At 38.3% G+C, this 27,039-nt stretch overlaps 1 protein-coding gene across 1 annotated transcript in view; it reads left to right on the top strand.

Moving 5' to 3' along the window:
* The window catches only part of LOC107594528 (protein patched homolog 1-like), a 33,515-nt gene extending 13,295 nt beyond the window's left edge, over positions 1–20,220 (top strand). Inside the window, exons 5-12 of the mRNA XM_016284609.1 lie at positions 344–499; positions 3,297–3,422; positions 6,747–6,865; positions 10,324–10,822; positions 11,091–11,400; positions 12,839–12,981; positions 16,735–16,918; positions 19,940–20,220. Of these exons, the coding sequence (XP_016140095.1) occupies positions 344–499; positions 3,297–3,422; positions 6,747–6,865; positions 10,324–10,822; positions 11,091–11,400; positions 12,839–12,981; positions 16,735–16,918; positions 19,940–20,220 (1,818 nt within the window). The remainder of the gene's footprint in view (positions 1–343; positions 500–3,296; positions 3,423–6,746; positions 6,866–10,323; positions 10,823–11,090; positions 11,401–12,838; positions 12,982–16,734; positions 16,919–19,939) is intronic.
* The last annotated feature ends 6,819 nt before the right edge of the window (positions 20,221–27,039 follow it).

Genomic DNA, 27,039 nt, shown 5'->3' with positions numbered 1-27,039 from the left:
AGCCTGTTTATGCTAGAATGGGTGTCCATTGCAGAATCAACCCCTCTTGGTGTGGTGGCCCCGTAACAACAATTGACCTAGCCTCAGAATCAAACAATCGACTGATCTCTGCAGTACGATATATTGTGTGAAGGAGTTCGTAGGGATAGATGTTTTTCATTTTAAAATCTTGTTTTTCGTGCTGAAAATTCAGACTTGGTGTGTATAGGCCTTTAGTGTTATGTTACATGCAGCTTGCCAGTGCATGCCTGACCCTGCTGTGCCATGACCGCACTCATGAGAACAGCGCTGCGGTAACGTGATAATGTCAGATTAACGCTATAGCTATGTTATCTGTGTGCAGCTTGCCTATGCGTGTCTGACCATGCTGCGGTGGGACTGCGCCAAGTCTCAGGGGGCGGTCGGGCTGGCCGGAGTGTTACTGGTCACTCTTTCTGTCGCCGCTGGACTGGGACTCTGCTCACTTTTGGGCATCTCCTTTAACGCCGCTACCACACAGGTACATCGCACGCACATGAGCAAACATGGACACCATCGGTAGTGTAACATCTTTCATGTGTAACATGCTCTAACTACCTGAAAAAGTTCAAGCACAGTTAATTTTAGTTGTATCTTGTTATTGTATTTGTTTGTGCCATTGCTTTATCTATTCTTATTTTATTACTAACTGTTTACTTGTCTTTTTTAGTTAAAATATATTCAATATATTTTGAAATCAAAGTTCTTTTTAAGTATCTTCCTCACTGTTGAAATATCAACACCATTATAAATTGTAAAGCACAAATACACTGGGTGACGAAACGTTTAGGTTGGAAGATTGTAGTTTAAAAATATGTCTAAAAATACCCTTACTCACCCACACCCCCCCCCCCCCCACACCCCCCCCCCAGCCCGACCGCCCCCCCCCCACCCCACCCACACAACCAAAGCACAAATACACTGGGTGACGAAACGTTTAGGTTGGAAGATTGTAGTTTAAAAAAATTTCTAAAAATACCCTTACTCCCCCCCCCCCCCCACCCCATAAGAGCCACCTATAGGCGGAATTCCCCCCATTGTCCAAAACAAAATTCAGGCCCTGATTATTATCATTATTAAATTTTTTATTAAGCATCTTTTAACTTCAAAATGACATATGAACAATCAGTCAGTAATGATACAGATTTACATTTCACAAACCTTAAGTGTTAAACACTTGCTTTGTTTGAAGATGAAAATAACTAAAAGTAAAGATAACTGGAGACATACTCAGTTCATTCAGTAAAGGATTTGTCTTGCTTATTCAAACCGGTAACTCCTGAATATTTCTGAACTGCGTATTCATTAAAAGAGCAGCTCATTACAGTCATTTGTTCATTAATTGGTCCATGCTGGTACACTGCAGTACAATCTTTTTATTCTTCTTAGTTTTATCCGTACCTTTCTATTATATCAAAGTACTGTGGTATTACCATCTGATATCATCACTTTACCGTGGTACTGCCAGGTGTTAATCTTTAATCAATTTCTGTAAAAACCAATACTAGCACAGGCATTGAGGATTTGAGTTGTTAGTTTGATCAGTTTTTTTTTTTTTTTGTAGATTGTGTATACGTTTCCGTTAATACATCTGTCAAGGGTATCTTTGTTTAGCTTTCGTGTGCGTTTACGTGTGGTCGTGTATGAAAGGTGATTTAGATGACTCTTATGCAGACGGGCTGAGTTCAGGCTTGTGTTTATGTGAGATTGCACAGCGTGCAGCGACACTTTAGTGTGGAAAGTAAACAGTTCCCCGAAGGAGGAGGGAGAGAGAGCGCAGAGCCCTCTTGTCTTAAAGCTCTCTGTGTGTGGTCCTGCATGTCCTCAGATACCAGAAAACAACTTTCCCTCTTTCTTTCCTTCTCCTCATCTCTACCTCTGTGTGTGGAGGTGGGGTTTGGAACTGTTTCTCATGCGTCTCAAACCCTGAATGGCTTTGAAATGAGGAGAGAGAGTTTATCCTAACAAGACAGCGAGCCAATCGTGTTTAAAAGGATGTGTCCTGCCTTTGATGGAAAATATTTCTGTGTGAGTGAGGGATAAGGAGAAGGGAGGGAAATGAATCAAAAAAAAAATTTCCTCTCTAAAAATCCACATAATAGCGGGGCGAGAAAGGAAAGCTTTTCAGCAGAAGTTGAGCTCATTAATTTGTCATGGCTGGTTGTGTGATTACCAGCTCTCTTCGATGAAAACATCAGTGTGTGAAGTGACGTGTGGCCATGTATGGTGACCCATACTCTGAATTTTTGCTCTGCATTTAACCCATCCAAGTGCACACACACAGTAGTGAACACACACACCGTGAACACACACCCAGAGCAGTGGGCAGCCATATTGCTGCGGCGCCCGGGGAGCAGTTGGGGGTGCCTTGCTCAAGGGTCTCACCTCAGTGCTGGTTATTCACTCCCCCCACCTACAATCCCTGCCGGACCTGAGACTCGACCCCACAACCTTTTGGGTTACAAGTCCGACTCTCTAACCATTAGGCCATGACTGCCATCAGTGCGCTTAAACGCATGTTATACCTTCACAAATGTTGTTATGAGTCTGGCAGTGATTTATTAAAGGTGAATAATTTTGTCAGACTAAATTTCTGTTCTACTAAAGTCTGTATCGTTATTGACAAATGTAATCTAGGCCTGCTGAGAGTGAAAATAATTTTTTTAGAAATTGGATTTTGCCCTAGAACTACACCTTCCCCATATTTGATCATTTAATATCAAAATAAATTTTTTTTAATGTATTTATTATAAATGAATCATTGTTTATCATAATTTCCAGTTACTCGATTATTATTGTTCTCCAAAAAATACAAGTTCGACTGAAATGAGAATATAGTTGTACAAAGCACCACATTCAGATGAAAAAGAATTAAGTGAATAAATGTTTGCGTTATATCACAGTGTTGAATAAGTTCACACTGAACATAAAAAAGGTAAACAATTAATCATTCTACTGAGCTTTCCAGTACTCGAAAAGAAAAAATGACAAATGCTTATCCGTAGTAGTGAACATTGCTGCTCATTTCACATGTGAATAGGTTAGCCAATCATACCAGAGTCATTTATGTACAGTGGTACAATATCAAAAACAGCCAGTTTAGTACTCAGGGTCCGAGAGAAGGTGGAAAATGGACTTGAAAAGCTCATATGTTTGGTGCAAGAAACCTTGACTAACATTATAAGTGGAATCTAGTGGTAAGAATAATATTCTTGCTGTTGATTTGATGACAATGTAGTGTTTATTTATATATTTTTTTTTCTGTCTTTCTTCCTCAGGACCGCACTGGTGAATGTCTGAAGAGGACTGGGGCTAGTGTAGCTTTGACTTCCATCAGTAATGTGACGGCATTTTTCATGGCTGCTCTTATTCCAATCCCAGCACTCCGAGCTTTCTCCTTACAGGTTTGTGTGTTTCTTTTTCATATTCTTGAACAGGAATGCAGTTCAGATTGCTTGTCTGTAGCAATTGTGTGTTTGTTTGTATTACTAATGGATGTTTGCCGAAATCTTTTCTTTGTTCTTTGTGCGTGTTCCATACCTTCATTGACTCCAGATTTCTACACATAACTTTTATTGATTTCATTCATCAAACTGAGCATGTGACAGGTTAAGCGAGCTGCCGTGGCCCATAACCCCCACTATGGCATGTGATTAGTGGTACGGCCCCCTAAGTGTGCAGACTGTGGGCATGTAACTCAATCTGGGAGTGGGGGTGGGTTGTACGGGTTGTTGTTCCACACATCTGCGGTTTATTTATGACCGCAAGGCTGTGGAAGTGACATAGGAAAGAGGCTAAGCAAGAGATCTGCCCGCAACCTATTCCAGACTTAAATCAGGTTAAATGGAGAGTTGAATGAAAATTCTGTCATAATTTACTCACTCTAATGTTGTTTCAAACCTGTATGACCTTTTCTTCTGTTGGACACAAAAGTAGCTAGAGCTTTCAAGCTTCATAAAGAAAGTTGAAGTTGAGTTAGGTCTTTTTTAGTGACTCAAATAAATGATGTGAATAATTTTTTTCATGATTCACTACTCATGAATGGAGATAAATGGAGATTTTCAGTCAATAATGACTTTAATTTGTGTCTCAGCTCTCACAAATCTATTGTAAGCCTGCAGAAGACCTTAGAAAATAGAACATTGAGTTATATGGACCACTATTACATTTACATTTATTCATTTGGCTTTTATCTAAAGCGACTTACAGTTGAGGAATACAACAAGCGATGTATCATAAGATGGCAATAAACCCGAGAAGTGCCTGTTATACAAGGTTTCAGTCATCATTCAGAATAGTAAAAAGCTAGGGCACTTATGGTGCTTTCACAAACTTTGTGAAGATTAATAGCTCCATTTCCCATTCATTGTAATGGCATGGATGATTTTCTACTCTTTGTAACAACATGAGTGTGAATAAATTATGACAGGAGTTTATTTTGGGGTGAACTATCCCTTTTTAAATGGCCCACGAAATCGGAATACCTACTTTGAACCTGCTTAATCAGTCTTAATAAATTTAGATAAAAAATGTTCACCATTAAATGTCTGAAGCCTCATCACCCTCACATGAAACACACACACAGACTCAGCATTTGGGCTGCTTAACCCTTGAACTTTAGGTGAAGTAACCTCGCCATCATCCACATAACCTGCACAGCTGCACGGAGGCAGACGCAGAGATTTACACACTGATGCCTTGTTCTGTTCAACAAACACATTCTCTCAAATCTCAGCTTAAACCCTACAGATACCTCACCTTCTGCAGGACCCTTTGATCCTAAAAGTAGAATTGCTTTATATATCTGCAAGTGTAAACGATTATATAGTGTTTGTGTCTGTTCGATGATTGCATATTTTCAGACAAATGATGTGTGGGATGAGCCTGCCGACCACACGCAAGATGTGGCTCATGCCTAAACACGCACACACGCACTCGTACAGCACTGTAGATCTAGTATTAGGACTTGTGGATGGATGTCTCACACGTCTGTCAGACACACACACACACGCTGTTTTTCACTGCAGCGCTCTCCAACTGGCACCTGTTCAATGGTGCCTGAAAACATTCGTCTTCAAAACCGCTGAGAACCCATGCACACATACACACACAGCGGAGAGATACTGCTTTTGTAAACGTGTTATTTTTTGCTGTAACAGTCTCTATTTTCAGCTGTAGTGTCCAAATGATTACTTCAGCTTTTGTGTCCAGATAATTACTTCTGGTTATGTGTATAAATGTTTACTTTAATGTTTGTGTCCAAAGATGTTTACTTAAGCTTTTGTCAATTTTTTTGGCATCAGAGGAAAATGCTTAAAAATTACAAAAAAAAATAGTTTTTGCCTCCTATTTATATTACCTCTAATATTTAAGTTTACTTTAAAGTCAACAAAATAATCAAAATTGACCAAATGTACTAATTTATACTAACGTTCAAAAGTTTGGGGACATTAAGATTTTTTTCATCAAGGATGCATTAAATTGATCCAAACTAACAGTAAAGACATTTATAATGTTACATATATATTCAATTTCAAAGAAATGCTGTTCTTTTAAAATTGCTATTCATCAAATAATAAAAAGAAAAACTGTTTGTTGTAACAAATCATTTTTAAATTGCAGTGTAACATTATTAGTGCTCATTATTCCCAAAGAAAATTGTTTTTGTCTTAATTAAAATATAGTAAATCACCATCTTTGATAACATTTTATTTTGTTATTTTTGATTTATTTATTTTTAATTTACATTACAGAAGTAAATGGGTTGTGATTATCATTTCAGGCTGGTGCTATTTCTCTGTTTTAATCCTGTTCAGGTTGTGTTTCGATTCTTCTGTCTCTGTTTAGCACTGTTTTTGGCACCTCCCCATTTGGCACATAAAAGCGGGCGCACATGTCAGACCTAACAGATCTCACTGTAGAGTCACTCACGCACATTCTCTCATCTGTTCCTCTCATGGGTTGATAGATTTGATATTGTGTTGTCTAATGCAGTGACATTCACACATTTTTAAGTGTGGACGAAGTGTCCAAATACTTTTTGGAGTTGCTTTGTATACATGAGTGTCTCTCATTGTGTCTTGGCTCTGTCGGGCTGAGCTGCTCTCTGGGTGGTCTGGCAGTCTGACATAACTCCATCCTCCACCCATAAAAAAATACACCCTAACTAGGGCAGGCATGCTCCAATCTGCCCTTTCCTTCTGTCTTTCTCGGTTTCTAACTTTCATTGTCATGCCACTTTTCTTCATCCAGTTACTCTTCTCACATTAGATATTCTGTGAGCTTAAACTGAATGAATCAGAATTAAATATTTCAAATCACTCGTTTGTTTCTCTGCACTATTTAGGAACTTTTGGCCTGGTGAAGTCTTTTTAGTGAGCTTGTGATATATCGGCTCCGAAAGAGACAGAAAGTATTTTTCCCAGTTCTTCATATGGAAGTGTGTGGATTGAATTATGAATTCGATAGCAATGTGATTTACATTTGGAAATTTAGGTGGGCTTAACCCAAACTGGATGAGCCCAAATTTAATTTTGGGATGGCAAGAGTTGTGTTTTTTATTTGTTTGTCATTCATCTCTTATGAAGAAGATAATTGTCCAAAATTGAATTTGTTGGGATCATTGCGGTTTTGGCATAGACCTTCTGCAGATGTGTGGGTGTCGCTGTGTGTGATTATTTTGTGTGTGTGTGTGAATATGTGCTTAACATCTTCAATTTCTCTCTCAGGCGGCAGTGGTCGTGGTGTTTAACTTCGCTATGGTGCTGCTCATCTTTCCTGCCATCCTCAGCATGGATCTGTACCGCCGTGAGGACCGCCGCTTCGACATTTTCTGCTGCTTTGTCAGGTAGCACACATTTACCTGGCTAAAAGAAGACACATCATAAATATGTTGCAAAGGGGTGGAAAATTTCTGGTAAATTTTGGAAATTTTCAGAAAGTTTTCCAGAAATGTACCAGTATATTTAATACTAGGGGTGCAACGGTTCAACTTACTCTCGGTTAGGTTTGTATCACGGTTTTAGAGTCACGGTTCGGTATGTGCTATGTTTAGGGAAAAATCTATATTGTCAAATAAAAAAAAATAAGAGCAAATAATCTAACTACAAGCAACAGCACAAATAAAAGCAATAGAGCAAAGATACAAATAAAATAAACAGTGCTTTTCAGGTTTTTTAGGTAGGTCTAACAGTTTTTATGTACATAAACTGAATAAAGTAATCAAATGTAAAACTACATTGCATATTTGACTGTATAAATTAAAAATGATTCCTTATTAAAGTTACAAAAGTTATTCAATCAAGAGCAGTGAGTGATTTCCGTGTTGTTGCCGTTTAATTAACTTTAAAACATGCATTAGCCGAACTCTAACAAACCATATTACAGATGCATTGTCAGATTTAAGTTGAACCGTGGTCCTAGTGCATGCCGAACCGTGTGTGGAGAACCGTACGGTTCGATTTTTTACTGAGAACCGTTGCACCCCTATTTAATACACATTTAGTCTAGCTCTACCCTAATAGAAAACTTTTTGCATTTTTAGAAGAAAAGCATGATTTAATTTATTTATGAACCATTTTACCTTGAAGTCCTCAAATGTCCTTATGGGGATGTTTTTGTCCCTTAAGTATTGTAAAAAAAAAAAAAACAATAACACTACATACACAACTGTTCAAAAGTTGAGGGTTGGTAAGATTTTTAAATATTTTTGAAAAAAGTCTCTCATGCTCACCAGGGTTGGATTTACTATATGGATCTATACAAATATAGTAAAACAATTATATTGTGAAATATTAGTACTATTTAAGATGATTTGTTTTAGTATGTTTTAAAATATAATATTTTAGTTATAATCATTGCTGTTAATAGTATTCATCGTCTGTTTGATTACATCATTAACTGAATTTTACCGTACATTTCTGCCATATGTACATCAATTTGACATAGTCATCACTTACAAGCTCCTACTAAATATACTGTAGAAACTTAATTTTCTGTAAAGCTGCTTTGCAACAATTTGTATCATGAAAAGCACTATACAAATAAACTAGAATTGAATTGAATTGAAAAATATAATGTACTTCTGTGATTGCAAAGCTGAATTTTCAGCAGTCATTACTCCAGTCTTCAATGTCACATGATCCTTCAGAAATGAGTCTAATATGCTGATTTGCTGCGCAAGAAACATTTCTTTATATTATCAATGTTAAAAACAGTTGTGCTGCTTACACACTCACACTGCCATACAACCATCCATCTTTCTCTGAGGTCAGGGTGTGATATGATTTTGTGATCTTTCCAAACAAGTTCATTCAGATAATATATACAACAGCCTGTTATGACACTGAGTGCAGTATTAACAACACAATTAAGCATCAACCTGCCCTAACATCTATACTTTGTGTGCATATGTGTGCGTGTTGTTGATGTTTATCTCTGTCTGAGGCCCCGGGCCCTCAAATAAGGCAAGCTGTTGCCTCTCCTGCTTGCTGCAACATTCTTGGTGTCTGATGAGAGAGAAATAGAAAGCAAGTGGGCTATAGGCACATACTTTACCTTCTTAGTCATGCCCCCAAACTCCTGCAGGAAATTAAACCTGATGCCTAAACTTTCACCATGGTTGAAACGTTTGCTTTCTAGTCACTGACGCTCACTCGCCTCTCGACTTTAACTGCTCTCGACTGGAAAGCTGATTGCGGTTGTATTTACATGCATTTGCGTGAGTGCTCAAGAGTAACGAGTTGCCACATCTAAAGGACGTTCAGAAGCTCACTCGCTAACTCTCCATCCATATATAGGGTGAACATACGTGCCATTTTCCCAGGACGCGTCCTGGCCAGGATTTGTTTTGGCTTTGTTTTCCTGTTTTCATGCTTGCTGAAGGTAATGATCGAAAAGTAGTTTGACCAATAACATGCAAGCATTGTACATAATGGACCAATCATGGCGTGTGAGAAGGTGGGATCTACGGTCAAAGTGATGCAATTACGTGTACGTATTAGGTGTGTTAGACTTAAAAGCAGTGCGGCTCAGACCGATCAGTGTTTGACATCAAAGTACTTTGAGAGCGTTTCGAAAGCATAACTGTCTGTATGGTACTTTGATGTCATACACCGATCGGTCTGCACACGCAAACAAAGCCAAAACCTAGATATTTTAGGCAATATAGAAATCCTGGCCAGGACGCGTCCAGGGAAAATGGCACTTATGGTCACACTATCCATATAGAAAATCATGGAAAAGAGACAAGCTCTGTTACAAAGCCTAGTTAGCAGTCTGCATTTGCTAAGGCAGCATACTAACCGTCACTGACCCTAAGCCACAAATGACACCCCGCACAGGAAACTCAACTTTCATTTGATTTCAGTAGAGGCTGATGTTAGCATGTTGCTAAGCTAACAGCATGATAATCTAATAATAATAAAAATGCACGGCACATGCAAATGTTGGGTCAAATAAACCATTTTTATTCACTTTCTCTTACCTCGTCCAATATCCTGGATTATTTTTTCTAATGCTGCATCTCAATTTGCGTACTGCCCATTGACTTTGACGAAGAATTCAGTTCAGAGCTACAGACACGAATAAAAGGAGCTACGATGTGGTAGTTGGATGGTTAAGTAGAGAGATTTAGATAAAAGGGTTTGAATGATTAATAATCAGTATGTAACCTGATAAAATTATATTTCATCTGCAACAACATTGTAAACTTTTTATAAAGATACATTAGTCAAACACATTAGGAGAGTTCATTGTAAGAATGACCCACGACTGGCAGATCAATGTGCTTCTTTGATTCCCTCCAATATGGTAGGATGAATTCTTGAGGAGTGTAAATAAACTGAAATATGCAGTGTATATGAATACCTCAACAGTGACAAAATTAATGCATGTTAACTGTTAAAGACGCAATTATGATGTGATAGTATGTCCCAAAACATGCATAATCTTCTTTGACACTCAGAAGTATCTAATTTCTTCAAATAACAAGTACATCTTTTTTGTGCATAATGTAAGTAGGCAAATTGGGACGCCTCACAAATGACCATGTCGCATACATTATGGGGTTGGATTCTCCGTTAAGGATACATATGGTGCTTAAAATTGGGCCTAATCGAGGTATCTTAAAAGAAGGAATTCTTAAGATCCCCACTTTTGTGGTAAACTTTTTCCAGCTCTTCTGGATCATTTCCTGTGTTGTTGCGATATAAATTGATATTGCAGGAAATTCCACACATAATCGACTGTTACATGGTGCTTTTGTGTTACTGAAATGCTCTTTGTCTTTCTCTTGCTTTCCTTTAGTCCTTGCGCTAACCGGGTAATCCAGTTGGAGCCGCAGGCGGCGTATGCTGACTCCTCTGCTGAATCCAGCCACTACAGCCCTCCGCCCTCCTACAGCAGCCACAGCTTTGCCCAGCACACCCAAATCACCATGCAGTCCACCGTACAGCTGCGCACAGAGTACAACCCCAGAACACAGGCCTACTACACCACGGCCGAGCCCCATTCTCATATCTCCGTTCAACCCTATGCCCCCAATCCCAATCCCAACCCCAATCCCAATCCCAACCGCAACAACAATAACAACAACAACCACAACAACAGCAGCAGTGCAGGGCCAGAACTGACGTCTGATACAGCATCCTGCCAGAGTCCCGACGGTGCAAGCTCCACACGAGACTTGCTATCTCAATTTGGGGAGTCGAGTTTACGCTGTCTGGAGCCGCCATGCTCACGATGGACATTTGCATCGTTTGCTGAGAAGCACTATGCGCCATTTTTGCTGCAGCCTACAACGAAGGTGAGAATAAAATGTTGTTTTGCAATTGTACACGTTGTCCGATTGGAAGTGGAATTTCAGATGCCAGCGATGAGCTAATCTTCTGGCGTTTAATGAGCACCAGTGTATCTTTTTGAGCTGTGTAAGTGTTATTTTGTGAGTCGAGGCCTTCTGAAAACCACGAACACCTCAAACAGGGCAGAACTGCGTCATAAGATGCTAAAAGAGCAGTAGCTTCAGTAGCCAAACCCTGACTCATATCTGTCTTTTTGTGTGCATTTCCTATCAGGTGGTGGTGATTTTGCTCTTTTTGGCACTGCTCGGGGTGAGTCTGTACGGCACCACCCGTGTCCGGGATGGTTTAGAGCTGACTGACATTGTGCCACGAGAGACGGGCGAATACGACTTCATCCGTGCCCAATTCCGCTACTTTTCCTTCTACAACATGTACGTGGTGACCCAGAAAGCTGACTATGCACAGATCCAGCCTCAACTCTATGAGCTGCACCAACGCTTCAGCACTGTGAAGTACGTCCTGCGGGAGGACGACGGCCAGCTCCCACACATGTGGCTTCATTACTTCAGAGACTGGCTGCAAGGTAATACACTCAGATGTGTAATCAATCAGTCCAGCATCAGAGACCATTGTTGGAGGACAAACCCAAGGGCCAAGCCTTTAACTAAACTGCAAAAGGTCTGGTCATATTGATTCTAGCTCATTCTGACCAAAAACTCCTGTTTAGACAGGAAGAGATCATCGGTCCATGAGCTGGGATCGAACTCAGGACACCTGAAGCGCAATGGTGCTATATGTCGATGTGCTGCCCACAAGACTTTCGGCGCCAAATTTAGAATGATCTTTTGAAAATTAAATATTCAACTTTGCCATCACAGGAATAAATTACATTTTAAAATATATTAAAATAAAAACATTGTAAATTGTAATAATATTTCACTATATTACTGTTTTTACTGTATATTTGATCAAATAATTCAAAAGAAAGTTCAATAAATCACAAAGAATAATTGACTTCTTTCAAAAACAGCAACAAAAATCCCAACATCTCTTGCCAATAAACAATTTAATTTTGTCCAAAAACATTTGAGCTGTACAAAATGCTTCATTTTTACAGACTGTATTGATTTCCAGACAGTGCCTCGTTTTGTTGGAGACGAGTTTTACCTCAATTTTACCACCATCAGATCATCTGTTTCTCACAAACATCAATCACGCTGCTAAACCTCCAAATCTGTAACACATTTAATGTCTTAAAACGGATTATGATCCGAGAGTGAGACTTAAATGGAGAGATTAAAAACAGATAGAGAGTGAAAATGTGGAAAAAAGAAAGACCGAAACAGTGTGGGGACAAAAAAATGCAGTTGAGGTGAGAGTGAAAAAAAACAAGATTGGGAGATACAGGGCATGTCCCTGCAACATATTTTTCCTTGTGGCCTCCTTGATAGAGGCTTCTTTCAGAATGCCGTATCTAATCCCGGGCGGGCCATATTCAAAAGCAAACCTTGTTTTGCCCACTTTCTCTCTCACAGCTCCTCTTTAAAAAGGCATTGCTTGTCTCCAAACGGCTTCTGTCCAGACGGAGTTTAGGTGGCATGTACAGACTTGCTTTGTCGCTGTCAGCTCAGCCAACCAGAACCTCAAACATCATTGGCGTTTTCCAGTTACTTTCTTTATTTAATCCTTTCAGCACTCTCATTGGACCACATGTTTTCCTTTTCGGTGCAGGGGCAGCATCTCTATGTGTGAGTTCACTTTGTGTATGTATGTGCGTAAAGGCTTCAGCAAAGGCTGTTCCAGAGAGGGTGGAGAGAGCTGTCTTTAATATTGTGGTTTGAAATGGCTCTACAAATTGGTCACAGACAGTGATGCGAGAGAGAGAGAGAAAGCAATGTGAAAGAAACGGACCACTGGCATTGAGGGGAGAGAGATAGAGCTGAGGGATGACTGAGGAGATGTTAACATGGTTTATGTATATACTGAACAAGATCCTCAAAATAATGTGTGTTTCCTGGCAGGTCTGCAGGAGGCGTTCGATAAGGATTGGCAGACCGGTAGGATCACTCAGGGGAACTACAGGAATGGCTCTGATGATGGCATCCTGGCCTACAAACTCCTGGTGCAGACCGGCCGCAGAGACAAGCCAGTCAACATGAACCTGGTAAGAAACCAACTAGACTTGAGTCTACCTCACTTGAGTAGAATCGGATGTATTTCAATGCAACTCCAGTTTTCATGGATTGAATCCCATGATTCGCAGTTAGAGATGGATTATTTTATTTTAGCTTAGTTTCACGTCAGTGAAAGTGATGTGGCCAAGTATGGTGTCCCATACTCGGAATTTGTGCTCTGCATTTAACCCATCCAAGTGCACACACACAGTAGTGAACAAACACACACCGTGAACACACACCCAGAGCAGTGGGCAGCCATTTTTGTTGCGGCAGCTGGGGGTTTGGTGCCTTGCTGGTTATTCACTCCCCCACCTGCCTGACGGTACTGAAACTCAAACCTGCAACCTGTGGGTTACAAGTCGGACTCTCTAACCATTAGGCCACGACTGCACAACTGTGTATTCTAGTAATGTTACATATAATATACAAGATTTATAATTTTTGAAAATAATGTCATTTTTATATTGATTATGAAATTGTTGATGATAATAATAATAATAATGGCTTCTTAATTCTTACTGTGTAATATTTCATTAATATTTATTATTAAGATTTTTTTAGCTATTGTCATTTTTATATGTATTATAAAATTAGATTTTGACAATAATAATAATAATGATTAAATTATGATTGTGAAATATTATTACATTAGTATTCATTATTAATGTTATATTAATTTGGATATTATTTTGATGATAATAATGATAATAATAGATTAAAGGTGACATATCATGAAAATCTGAATTTTCGAGGTTTTAAGTAACCTATAATCAGGTCCCCGGTGCATCTACCAACCAAGGAAACGTGAAAAAGATTAACCCAGTAACTTTGTTTTGGTAAGCCTTTTTCTGCAAGCATCTGAGAAAACAAGTGCGTCTGATTTCACTCCCTTGGTGACGTGGCAAAGGGATCTCATTATAATATTACCGCCCCTTAATCTGTAAGTTTCCACCCACGGCGCCGTCATTGTGTTTTTGCAAGCGACAACGGTGTACCAGCTCTAATACCATGGCAAAAGTTTGAGCAAAACATGCTAACTGTTCTGTCTTTGGCTGCACAGACACTGTTTAGAGTCCCAGCCTCAGAGGAGACAAGAGAGCAGTGGATTTATTGATTTATTTAATGTATATTAAATCACATGCTGTGACAGCCGCTTTCTGTCCGTGTGCTTTGGATGTGTGCACTCAGAAAACCGTATATCAGAAGTTTAAACTAATATGATTTAAAACGCATGATTTCAGCGCGATAAACATGATAATAAGAACCAAAACAGATGTTTTTTAGCAGGTCCGAGCTGTAAAGGCGCAGCTCTATTCTGGAAAAGGGGACGGGGAGCAGCAGCTCATTTGCATTTAAAGAAACAGGTCCAAAAAACAGCGTGTTTCTGCTTCCACTCAAAATAGGCATTTTCAAAATGTTATAATTAATGATCTGTGGAGTATTTTGAGCTGAAACTTCACAGACACATTCTGGGGACACCAGAGACTTATATTACATATTGTAAAAAGGTGCATAATATGTCTCCTTTAAAGTATCCTGATCTTTTCTGTTCCTCCCTGGTTCACATGATCAGCATGTTTATGGCAATCTCTGGTTGTGTGTGGCGATGAAGGAGGGGTGCTTGGGTAGATATGTCTTTAGCATCAGTGTCAGGGTTTATAACCACACTTAGGAACCACACCTGGCTTCTGAATGTCCATCTATGTCTGTTCTCATTCTCTCTCTCTCTTTCTCTCTGATTGCTTTACCAAGCGCAGGAATTTAAAGCTCTCAATGGGGCCGCAACTTGCTTCTGAAAAAGCAATTAACTCTGCATTTAAAACATTTGTTCCACTTTCTTGCTGCAGGCCTAAAGCTCAGCCTATACAACCTTTTCAGGACTCATTCAGAGGGGTCTTGTCAAGAAGAAACCCCTGCACAGACACACACACACACACACACACACGTCACACTGACAAAAATCTAACAGGTTAACACATTAACAGTTTCCAGTTGCTACCCAGCATGAAATGACAGGCAAGAGGAGAGCAAAAATATGAAAAATATAAAGCATACCACATGCCAGAGGTGCTGGAGGGTGAGGAGGAGTGGAGCAGACGGCTGCGAGAGATTGCGTGTGTTTGAGAGTGAGTCGTCTTTTCGGGTAATTGGCAATGCACATGAGCCCAGAAATGATTTGCATTTTTGTTGTTTTCAAGTGGTCATTATTGTGCTGAACCATTGCCAGTAGAGTGGAAAAGAAAAGCCAGCCGATCTGTGTTGGTGTGCGGCCCTGTGATGTCATTTCCTCTGCCTGTGAGGGAAGAGGGGCGGCAGTGGGCCAGGAGGCCGCCAGCTTCACACTGTGTGCTTCCCGTGACAGCTTGAAGACATACAGTTGTTGCGCATCCTGCTGCTTAATGGAATCCAGATCTTTGGAATCCAAGTCCGCTTTTTTCTCTCCCGCCTCTCGCTTATTCCCTTCTCTTGGAACTGCTGCCATGTCCCCTTTCACTGGATACAGAGGCGGGAATCACATGCTGCTTCTCTCATTCTGGTCACCATAAAAGTCATACGGCTTTTTCCTTGAGGACTTTCTTTTTTTTCTCTCTCTCTCTCTCATCTGACAATAAAATAATTATTTATTATTATTGAAATATATTACATAGAAAATGAATACAGTTAAACATCTCAGGATTTTTCTCATTTATTTTTCATTTATTTTTTAATTTCTTATTAAATTAAAATCGAATAATGTTCAGTGTCTCGTAATTTTTTTGTTCATCTAATAATTTTATGTATTTAACAATTTTTATTTATTTTTATTCAATTGACAGTAAATAGTTTAACACCTCAGAATTTGTGATCATCTGTTCTTTTTTTATTTTTTATTATTAAATTAAAAACAAGTACAGTTAAATGTCTTTTTTTATTTATCTTTTTTTTTTTTATTGAAAATCAGTAGTTTAACATCTCATGATTTTCTGATATTTTTTATCGTTACATTGAATACCAGTACAGTTATAAAGTATTTTTTCCCCACACCTATTTATTTATTTATTTTCAATCGAAAATCAGTATAGTTTAGCATCTCACGATATTCATTATTTCATTTAGACATTTTTTTTTTTCAAGTGTTGAGTGTTATTTCAAGTCATTGTACTATCTAAAACCCTATATTGCCTTAACGGCAGAAGCCGAATGTGGCGCCGGGCATTGTGGGTATCTATAGGGGTCAGGAGAAGCAAGTGTTTGCAACATTTGTACAGATGTTGTTTTATTTTTATAGCTCTCCTCCATTTGCTGGGTGGCATTTCCTCCTGTGTTAACAGCAAGGTTAACTGCACACAGACGCGCTCAGGGACTCCGGCCAATTTTTTTATTGTTACACTAACTCAAGCAATTTTTCTCTCACTCACTCTCATTTCTACCACACACCCTGACCCCCTCCCCAAACACACACACACACACACACTCTAACACACACTGACCCCCAACTCCTGACTGGGAGACTGTAGATTTATTTTCTCGAGAAGCATGTATGGCATTGAGTGTGATGCCGTAATGACTTTGCCTTCACAGGAGGTAGCTAGCTAAGTGCTTGGCAAGAAGTGAAGCATTTAGAGATTACTGCAGCGCTGGTGGGCATTCACAATACTCACTTATATAGTACATACATTGGTGTACATACTTATTAATTTTAGCAAACGAACCGTATTGTTTGAGTAGTTTCTAATTTTACATTTTCTTTTTATCACCAGCTAACTAGACAGCGTTTGGTGAGCGCCGATGGAATCATCAACCCAAATGCCTTCTACGTTTATTTAACTGCCTGGGTGAGCAATGACCCAGTGGCTTACGCTGCATCCCAGGCCAGCATCCGTCCGCACCCTCCTGAGTGGCTCCATGACAGGACAGACTCCATTCCTGTCAGCAGACTCAACAGTGAGTGCTTTCTGGTTCATTTATCACCAAGTCTTCAATGTAATATGCTACGTTTTTGATCGTATCCTGTTATCTTTAGCTCCTTTGCTTTGTGAGCACATCAGTTTCATCCCAAATAGCAGCAGAGGGCATTAATGCATTAATTGGTTTGGTTATGCTTAGTTTGCATTGGTGGTTTGGAAGTTTAGACATCCTAAACCTGTGAATAAAATTTTGGGAATTTTATTGTATTTAGGCCTTATTTGGTAGGATATACATTTTTTGTGCATTAAGCGATGATGTCAGCATGTAATGGCATTTACAGAGCATTTTACTTCTGTAATGTTACATATTTCAGATTAGAACAGGATATTAAATAATAAAATATAGGACAGATTTATGTTATCTTACCAAATAAGACATCAGGGTGACATCAGCCATTTTAGTTTAGTTTTTAGTTTTATTTTTAATGCATTAATTAATAACTTTTTTGTTTTTATAATGTTTTTGATTATAATTTTATATTATAAATAAATATAAAATAATTCATCAGAAACAATTCATCAGTCCATTTTTCAAATAAACAAAGAAATACATTTTAAACACTAGGAGTGTATGATTGAATGTGAAAGACTATGCTGTTAACTTTCTTAATATGTGACTATGGACCACAAAACCAGTCATAAGGGTCAATTTTTCAAAAAAAAAGCTGAATAAATAAGCTTTCTATTGCTGTGTGTTTTGTTAGGATAGAACAATATTTGGCCGAGATACAACTATTTGAAAATCTGGAATCTGAGGGTGCAAAAAAATATATATATATTGAGAAAATCGCCTTTAAAGTTGTCCAAATTAAGTTCTTAGCCATGCATATTACCAATCAAAGATTACGGTTTGATATAGTTACAGTAGGAAATTTACTAAATATCTTCATGGAACATGATTTTTTACTTAATGTCCTAATGATTCCCAATAATTTTGACCCATACAACGTATTTTTGGCTATTGCTACAAATATACCCCAGCGACTTAAGACTGGTTTTGTGCTCCAAGGTCACATATGGAGTTTGACATTCGGTTGATGCTAGTCAACTGAGCTTTTCCAAAACTGAATGACTTGTGTGTCGTTTACTAAGTTTAGACAGCGAAACTGGGTTTATTCAATTTGTAGTTGTATTTTTAAAGTTAACAGCGACACCGGGCTGCACGAGCTTGTGTATATTGTGTGTGTGCAGTACACAGTGGGCGCTCGGGGGAAATGTGACTGGATAACAAGCTGAAACGGCCTCTCCGACTCAGATCCCCCGCAGCAGGCTGGCAGACATCCAACTCCCGTCCTGATGGAAATTTATAGTAGAGATTATAACGGGGCAAAAGCATGTTTAGCAAGTGGTCCTTCCTGACCCCTTCAGGCACTGGAACACACACTCAGATATTCCCTCCCTTCCACCCACACGCCCTTCACAGACACTCTCACACACACCTCCAGAGCGCTAGTCATTCTGGGTCACATTCTTCTGATTTTATTTGTGGTTTTAAGACTGCCGCTTATCCAAGTCCAGTAGCCGGAGTGATGAGTCATTCCAGGCCTGCTGCTGAAAGCCCTGCAGTGCACACAAGCTTTGATGACAGGTGATAAATGTCAGCATGAATTTGGCATTGCTCAAATGCTTGATGGTCTTCCGTCTGTGCGTGTGTGTTCGTTCCGGAGGGGAGCAGGGAGATATTTCAGCACAGATTTTTGACAGCATAATTACAGCAGATCAGTCAGGATTGACACTCGGCTGCATGTTGAGATTTGATAGCTGGTAATTTAGCCTCCTTTTCTTCCTGGGGCAGTAAAGAAATCGACATGTTTAATAAGTGCAGTCTAGAGGTGGGCGGTATGACCAAAATTCAGTTTCAAGGTATGACTAATTTTATTTCACGGTAACAATATATTTCACTATATAGTTATGTATATATGTAGTTATTCTGAAAATCGACAAAAGGGCTTTATATAATAAATAAACTCAAATGCTTTAGAAATGAAAAGTACTTCACCTTGTTTGATTTTTCTTTTCCTTTTATTTGGTAAATTATTCATGTAGTAAAAATACACTTAACTTTTAGATTAACTGGCACCAGCTGACTGATATTAAGATGCAATTAAACTTTAAGGTGTTTCTGAATTATTTTTAAATCTAATTTTATTGTTTAACTTCGATCAGTTTATAATATCTAAATATTTTATAATTACATTTATTTCCTTTTCATTTTATAGGATATTATAAATACTTTATATTGTTTAAATTTGTGCCCGGGCACAGTTTTGCCATGTTTGCTTATTATACTGCATTTTTAAGGGGCTTGTTTTGCTCTTTTTGTGATAACTGGCAACCCTTCACCTGGAGCTTTAAGAGAGGGAAGAGTTCAGTAGTGACTAGAAGGAAAGCAGCAGTATGCAAACTGAACATCAGCTACTGTTAGTGCGGACTAAGTAGTTTAAATTATACCCGCGTCATTATTTGACTCCAGCCCGGTGAAGACTGTTCCCTTACTATATACGGTAAAAAAAATACTGTAATACATCTAATGTCATTTCACAGTAAAATACTGTTAAATTAGCATTTTTTGGAAGTGAATTTCCTGTGTGACACTGCATATTTGTTTTTTCATTGAAATAACTTTTTCATTTTAGTTTTTCTTATCAGTTATGTACATTAGGGCTTTGTGTTACATCTTATTTTGAATTAATGTTTAGTGCAATATGTGAAGATGATTACTTGTGATGAACTTTGATTCATTGTGGATTTCTCATTACAGTTTGTGGTGTTGGGTGGTTGTCAGTGTACTATAAAAGTACAAAGTGAATTGTAGTAATTTAGTAGATTGGTATATTCACATTAAATCAGTTAATGAAGATAATGTTTTTACGGTAAAGTTTCAGCTACCTCCAGAATTTTCATGGGTTGTTGTTTACATTATATGGCTTGTTGTAAAAGTGAAATTTACTAATAATTATCTCATTTCTATGGCCATCTTTGCATTAATCTTCTGCAGTTCCTGCCGCTGAGCACATCGAATATGCACAGTTTCCCTTCTACCTCAACGGGCTTCGCGAGACACCACAGTTCGTGGAGGCCATCGAGAGTGTCCGCTCCATCTGCAGCAACTACAGTTATCAGGGCCTGCCCAGCTACCCCAACGGCTACCCCTTCCTCTTCTGGGAGCAGTATGTAGGCTTGCGCCACTGGCTCCTGCTGTCCATCAGCGTCGTGCTGGCCTGCACCTTCCTGGTGTGCGCCGCCCAGTGCTGGATGGAGCATTTTCCACCCTGCTAGGAGTCTTGATGCTGGCGGGGTCAGAGTTCGACTTCATAGTCAGGTAAAGATAGCAGACTTGTATTTTGAACCACTTTCTGCCTCATAGATTGTAGGACATTGTACTTTAAGACGGGGATAGCGGTGTTAATCAGATTAATGATCAAAACAGTCTGTCCTTTGATAGTAGTTTTTATCTTTTTTGATGCTTAATGCTTCTCAAATATTCATTTTCTAACAATGTTAGTACACAATAACTGATCTTACCGAATATTTTTCATCAGTATTGTATCCTAACCATGCAAGATGTGACAAATTAAAAAAAATTTAAAATTATGGTTAATCAAAAAAGATGGCATCCTTGTTTAAAAGGTGTAGTTTACCCAAAAATGAAAATTCTGACATAATTTACTTATCCTAATGTTATTCCAAACCCATAAGACTTCAAAACTGTAGCTGGTTCACTCATTGTGATGATTACTCAGTGTGTTTATTGGTCTGAGTGATTTATATTGATCATATTTGCTGTGTTTTCCTCACAGGCATTCCTCACAGCCATCGGGGACAGGAACAAGCGAGCCGTTCTAGCACTTGAGCACATGTTTGCCCCAGTGCTGGATGGAGCATTTTCCACCCTGCTAGGAGTCTTGATGCTGGCGGGGTCAGAGTTCGACTTCATAGTCAGGTAAAGATAGCAGACTTGTATTTTGAACCACTTTCTGCCTCATAGATTGTAGGACATTGTACTTTAAGACGGGGATAGCGGTGTTAATCAGATTAATGATCAAAACAGTCTGTCCTTTGATAGTAGTTTTTATCTTTTTTGAGGTAATGCTTCTCAAATATTCATTTTCTAACAATGTTAGTACACAATAACTGATCTTACCGAATATTTTTCATCAATATTGTATCCTAACCATGCAAGATGTGACAAATTAAAAAAATTGTAAAATTATGGTTAATCAAAAAAGATGGCATCCTTGTTTAAAAGGTGTAGTTTACCCAAAAATGAAAATTCTGACATAATTTACTTATCCTAATGTTATTCCAAACCCATAAGACTTCAAAACACAAATGAAGATATATTTTAAATGCAACCTGAGCTATTTCTGCCCCTCTATTGAAAGTGCTTGTAACCAAAACTTTGATGATTCAAAAAGTTCATAAAGAGATCATAACTGGATAGCATAAATAAAGTTTATCAAATATGGCAAAACAGAAGCTCAGTTGTACTTGCTTGACATGCAGTAACCACTAAGATTTGTTCTTGCGCATCAAGCAAGCACAGCTAAGCTTTAATTGACCTAATATGATATGCTCTATTCATGTGTTTTGATCAATGTTTTCCATTTCAGAATACTTGAATTAAACCGATCGATTCATATGAATTTCTTTTATGATGTCTTTATGAACTTTTTGAAGCAAAGTTTTGGTGGAATAGACTTTCAATGGAGGGACAAATCTATCAGGTTTCATTAAAAATATTTTCACTTTTATTTCAAAGATGAATGAATCACTTGAGTGTGAGTAATTGATGATAGAATTGATGATCGAACACTTTAATATTCATGAGGAGTATGATTGTTATCCAATGAATTTCCTGTGAGGGTTCAGCTATCTGGCTGAAAATTATTAATGTATAAACTTAAAAACCAAGTTACTGATTAAATGTTTCTCTCTTTGCTCGTCACGGCTGGTTTGGACACAAACTAATTAGCATAGCTTTTAAATAGGGCTTCCCCCTAATAGTCGACTAACCGTTAGTCGACGAAATGAGGCTTAGTCGATCAAAATTTTATTTGTTGCTTAGTCGCAGAAAAAAAAATTTGCACAGGAAGTGGCGAAGTCACAAAGTCCGTGACGGACAGATTATTAACAGCTGGTCTGTGTGGTAATTACAGTACATCGGACATCCAAACTTGTTTTGTTTATCGACCTCAAATGGCTTATCATCTGAAACATGTAAGTAGTAGCAACATTACATGGCCGCTCGCTCTAACGTTAACCTAGAAAAATGTGTGCTATTCAAGTGTTTGTGCACAGTGTGAAAGCTGAATAGTAGCGCACTCTCCAGGGACCCACCCAGTCGGTGGTTCTGTTAGGTTTCGATAAGACGCTCCAACGCTCCAGAACATCTTAAGCTCGTGCCAGGCTTCGGCCTTGTCCTTTCCATTCATCAAGTTACTCTGATGCACACTGGTTCTTTCTCATCAACCAACTTCAGCAAGATCTTGGGCCTTAAGATTGCATCAGGAATCTATTTTCAGACAGATGAGACTTGCAAGTATCAAACTTAGTCTTATTAATTGATACATTAAGTATCAGTGACACCTTTTTACAAAGGTGTGTTTGAACTAGGAATCTGACGTTTCACTCAGGTGTAGATCTGCTGAATATGCAAATAGTTCTATAACTTCATAGACCTTATTTCTCTTTCTGTACTGAGTTAAGCTTTAACCCTTTCCTATACCAACTGTATGTGTGTGTGTGTGTATGTGTATGTTAGACCAGTTTATGTGTTTATGTAGGATGTTAGACCAGTTTATGTGTTTATGTAGTATGTTAGACTAGTTTAAGTGTTTATGTAGTTAATAAAACCTTACTTGTATCACTCTTGACATTGTTCATTGTTTGCTCATAACTGGAGTCACTTAATCATGCAGATTTATACTACAAGCTTTTGTAGAATTGTACAGTAAGAAAGTTATTTCCCTTAACCAGGAAACTAACGTTCTTAGAATTGACAGACAGTTGACCCTGAGAGGTCAGCTAAATATCTACAGCGGATCTAAAATATGAATAATTAATTATAACTAGTTATGGTTAATTATTCATATTTATAGATTATTACATATATCTATAGAAAGCGAAATGTCTACTTTTAAAAGAACCAATTTAAATGGAAAACATATTTTCAGATTATGTAATCAGTATAAAACATGCACATCCTCTGGGGAGATGATGAGTCAGTGTCGTCGATTTCATCACTGCAGCCAAAAAAATACAGAAAACACTAGTTTATCAATAAATTATTATAATATTAAGGCAGTCTTCTTGATGTTTTTTTCCCTGACGCATTCATAATCATTACTTCTGCAGTGCGCTGTGACAAGCTTTATGCATGTGCTTGAGCGCTGATAGGCTATAGGCCATTAAAGGCTCATTATTTTGAATTATAATGTTTATTAATATAAACGTGCGATTAATCGACTAATTGATAAAAATTAACAACTACTAGTCGACTAGAAAAATCTTTAGTCGAGGGCAACCCTACTTTTAACATGTGTCGCTTTTGTCACATCACGCCTGGTTAGGACGCAGTATAAATGTTTTCCTAACACTTCTCAGTCCTAACCAACCTCCCTTCATGTTCTACAAGCACGTATCTTTTCTGTCTGTCATCACAGAGCTTGAGGCTCTCCTGTGTTTTCTGTAATCTTTTTATTTTCTACAGCCCTGCAAAGACATTTACAGGTTGAGTGCAGAGAGGGCCCGGGGGTTAATTTTTAGCAAGTCGAGGACTGGAAATGAGGAGTGACACACACTGCTACTTAGAGAATCTAAATCAGTAACTTTGCAATGGCTTTATGTTTTATGTCCTTCCTGTGCACAGATGAGTCAAAACATATATGGTAATTTATTGTTTCTCGAAGTGGTATCGAGACTATCGTTGTGCTGAAATTCAAATTACACATATCAAACTGAGTCATGGGTGTTTGAGTGGTAAGTATCTCATCTGTTTCTACAGGAGGGAAAGAACTAATGTCTGCAGTAGCTCATTCTTATTAGAGGACTGGAAAACCACCACGGCCCTCCACCCTCAAATCACTCTGGATCTAAAGTAGCATGCCAGAAAAATAATGCACACACAAGTTTAGAGCAATCACACATACTCTCTCCGCAGACCACATTGGGCCCCAGTCCCTCTCATGGGCTCCCATTGAAACGCAACTACTGTTTTTTCATCAAACAAAACCACCTGGCCTCCGAAGATATGGAAAATAACAAAAACGCTGGCTGTATTTTTATAGCCTTGCAGGAATAAATGTTTCCCTGACTTTGCTCTGTCAGGTCCGCTAATGTTTTGAGTCCAAACAGATCGGACAGGTTGCTCGGTGAGCTTTCATTAGGGAGAAGTGGCTTTCGTGAATGGCTCTTGGTTCTAGGATGCTTTAGAGTTCAAAGTTGAAGAACATAAAACTCTTTTGTTGCTTCAGCCAGTCTGAAGGAATCGCTCTCATCCATGGAAAAGCACACCGGTGTAAATCACTCGTCAATATGAACATTTAGTTTGGAGGCGGTGACTTTCCGAACAGTTCAACCAAGACAATGTTCATTTTTCATAGTCTGTTGATTTGTAGCTATTGATCTGTTTGATCTCTCTGCTTGTGAGTTCTGCCTTTCGTGTGGTAGAGCAAGAGCCAAAGGCAAACCAAAAAGTGCAATTCAAGGAGACTTGCTTGATGAAATACAGACAAGACTAAAGATTCAAACTTTTTTTCTAACATAAGCCTAAATAATACCAGGCTGGCTTCTCTCTCCACTCTCATCCTAAACAAGTGGGGTCTGCTTGGTTAAACACTGTGGAAGCTCTTCCCTTGAACCAGACCTGCAAAACCTCCCAAAGGACATAAATAAAGCAAGCATTCCTAGAGAGACACCCAGGTCTGTGGTTCTCAGAGAGAAGCCCACCTTGTGCGTCCATTACAGGACATTGTTTGAGTCTAAAGAGCTGCTTGCAAACCTGGGGAGGCCGAGAAAGAGCAGCATCAGTTATAAATGTGTCTGTGAGTTTAGTCTGAGGCGCAGCTGTGCTGCATACCAGCTTGTGGGTGTTTGCTAATATACCCACTTTCTCTCCCACACATGCATTCACATATTTATCCCAGTTTAAGTGTGGTTTAACTTCATTTTTTCCCCCTCCAATGCCTCTGATAGAATCACTGGGGGGAAAAAATCCAAGAATAATATACGTACATCCTTAAAACAAGATAAATTTACTTGATAAGCAAAATATGTAAGATAGTAAGAGTTGTTTTCAGAAAATACATTTATGAGAAATTATATAATTATTTTTATATATTTATTTTATTTTTATCTTTCATTTATTTCATTTTTTATCTAGATAGATCAATTATATTATTAAACTGTTTATATATATATATATATAGAATAACATTTTTTATTTAATTTATATATACAATATAATTCAATATTTTATAAAAATAGGCCTAATGTTCTCTCACAGCTCAGCTCAAGTAAATTTGTCTTGTTTTATAGATATTTAGATATTTTACTAGAAAATAAGAAAGCAGACTAATTAATGCAATAATTGTTTGCATTGCATAAAATTACTAGTGTTTCCCTGTTAATTAATATTAAATAATAGATATTCTCTATTATGTAATATTAAACCAAAATGCCATTATCTTTGTACATAAAGAAGTAAATTCAAAGTTTAAAATAAAAAAAACAGCAACAAGAAATGTGCTCTTGTCCCTGCGTTTCTTTGAGGTACAAGATGGCACCTGCAATTTGAGCTGCAGCAATTTACACAGATGCATTGCTGGAGTAGCGAAGGACGGAAAGCTGGCCATAATGAAGAAGAGAGAAAGAGCGAGGGAGCGAAGGAGGACAGAAGGGAGGGATTTGTCGAGGAGATTGGGGCTCTGATTCTGGTGGCGCAACTTTTTTCCCCGTCTTTTTTTTTTTTTTTTTATAAGCTAAGCTAATGAGCATTCTCAAGGTGTGCGTCGCACAATGGCTGGTCGCGTCGATGGTTTTTGTCGATTCGTTGACCTCATCAATGACAAACTGCAACTACTGGCCTTAATTTAGCAAGAGCAGTTCTCTGCGCTGACCTCACCTCATAAAAATCCACAACATAACACCGTGACACTAATTGGAAGTTCCCCCTCAACTGCCAAATGGTGCATGCGAGTGCTTTAAGGGTCAAGGGTCGTGGAGCCCCCACTCTTCTGTGGCTCTGAAGCTGGCGTGTGTGTCTTTAAGAGTGTGTTTGTGTGTTGGCTGTGACCCCCTCGTCCAGATTGACTTCCTGTCAAACATATGTTTGATCCTGACGAAGACTTTGAGAGTTGTTCTGTGTGGTTTGTTTGTTGTGTTTGTGTTCTCCTTCGTGTCACATTGGCAGAAATGGGAGAAAATCATGGCTGGCAACTATTGTAATGTTTATATATATATAAATATATATGTATATATAAATATATATATTCTATTATTTTTTTACATTTGTTTTGCAATATTTATATTTTTGTATAATAAGATATTGTTTTGTTCAATAATGGTCATAATGCCAGTTCTTAACAATGCAGGGATTTTTACGTCTGTCGGAAAACACTATTATTACAGTTTCTCTGTTACATTAATGGATTTTGATCTGTATAAAGTGCTTACTAATGTTAAATAGGACAAAAAAAAGAGTATATGACATATACCTTACAGATTCATCATAGCTCTTAGAGGATTTTAAAAGGAAAATAATCAGATTTTTTATTTTTACAGACTGAATTGCAGAATTTTTTCCCCTTGTTTTGATGTGGATGTATGCCGTTTTCAGTTACAAAGATAAATGTATGCCATATAAATTATTTATATGAAAATTTATTTTTGTAGTGTACATAGTAGTTGTCAAGTTATTTGACAGAAGTATATTTTTAAAGAGTTTATATGTAATGCTACCGTTTTTGTGAGGACATAACTGAGAAGACATTAAGATGCACACTTTCATTGCTAACTTGTTCACGGACAACTAAAGTTCCCCTGCTACAGTGTTATATAGACGAGAGTGAGTCCAATCTGAAGACTGTTTTTGGGTTT

This window comes from Sinocyclocheilus grahami, unplaced genomic scaffold, assembly GCF_001515645.1.
Source record: "Sinocyclocheilus grahami isolate Dianchi unplaced genomic scaffold, SAMN03320097.WGS_v1.1 scaffold185.1, whole genome shotgun sequence".
In the NCBI taxonomy this organism is placed as follows: Eukaryota; Metazoa; Chordata; class Actinopteri; order Cypriniformes; family Cyprinidae; genus Sinocyclocheilus; species Sinocyclocheilus grahami.
The sequence above is the reverse complement of the archived record's forward strand: the minus strand, read 5'-3'. Positions and strand labels throughout refer to the sequence as shown.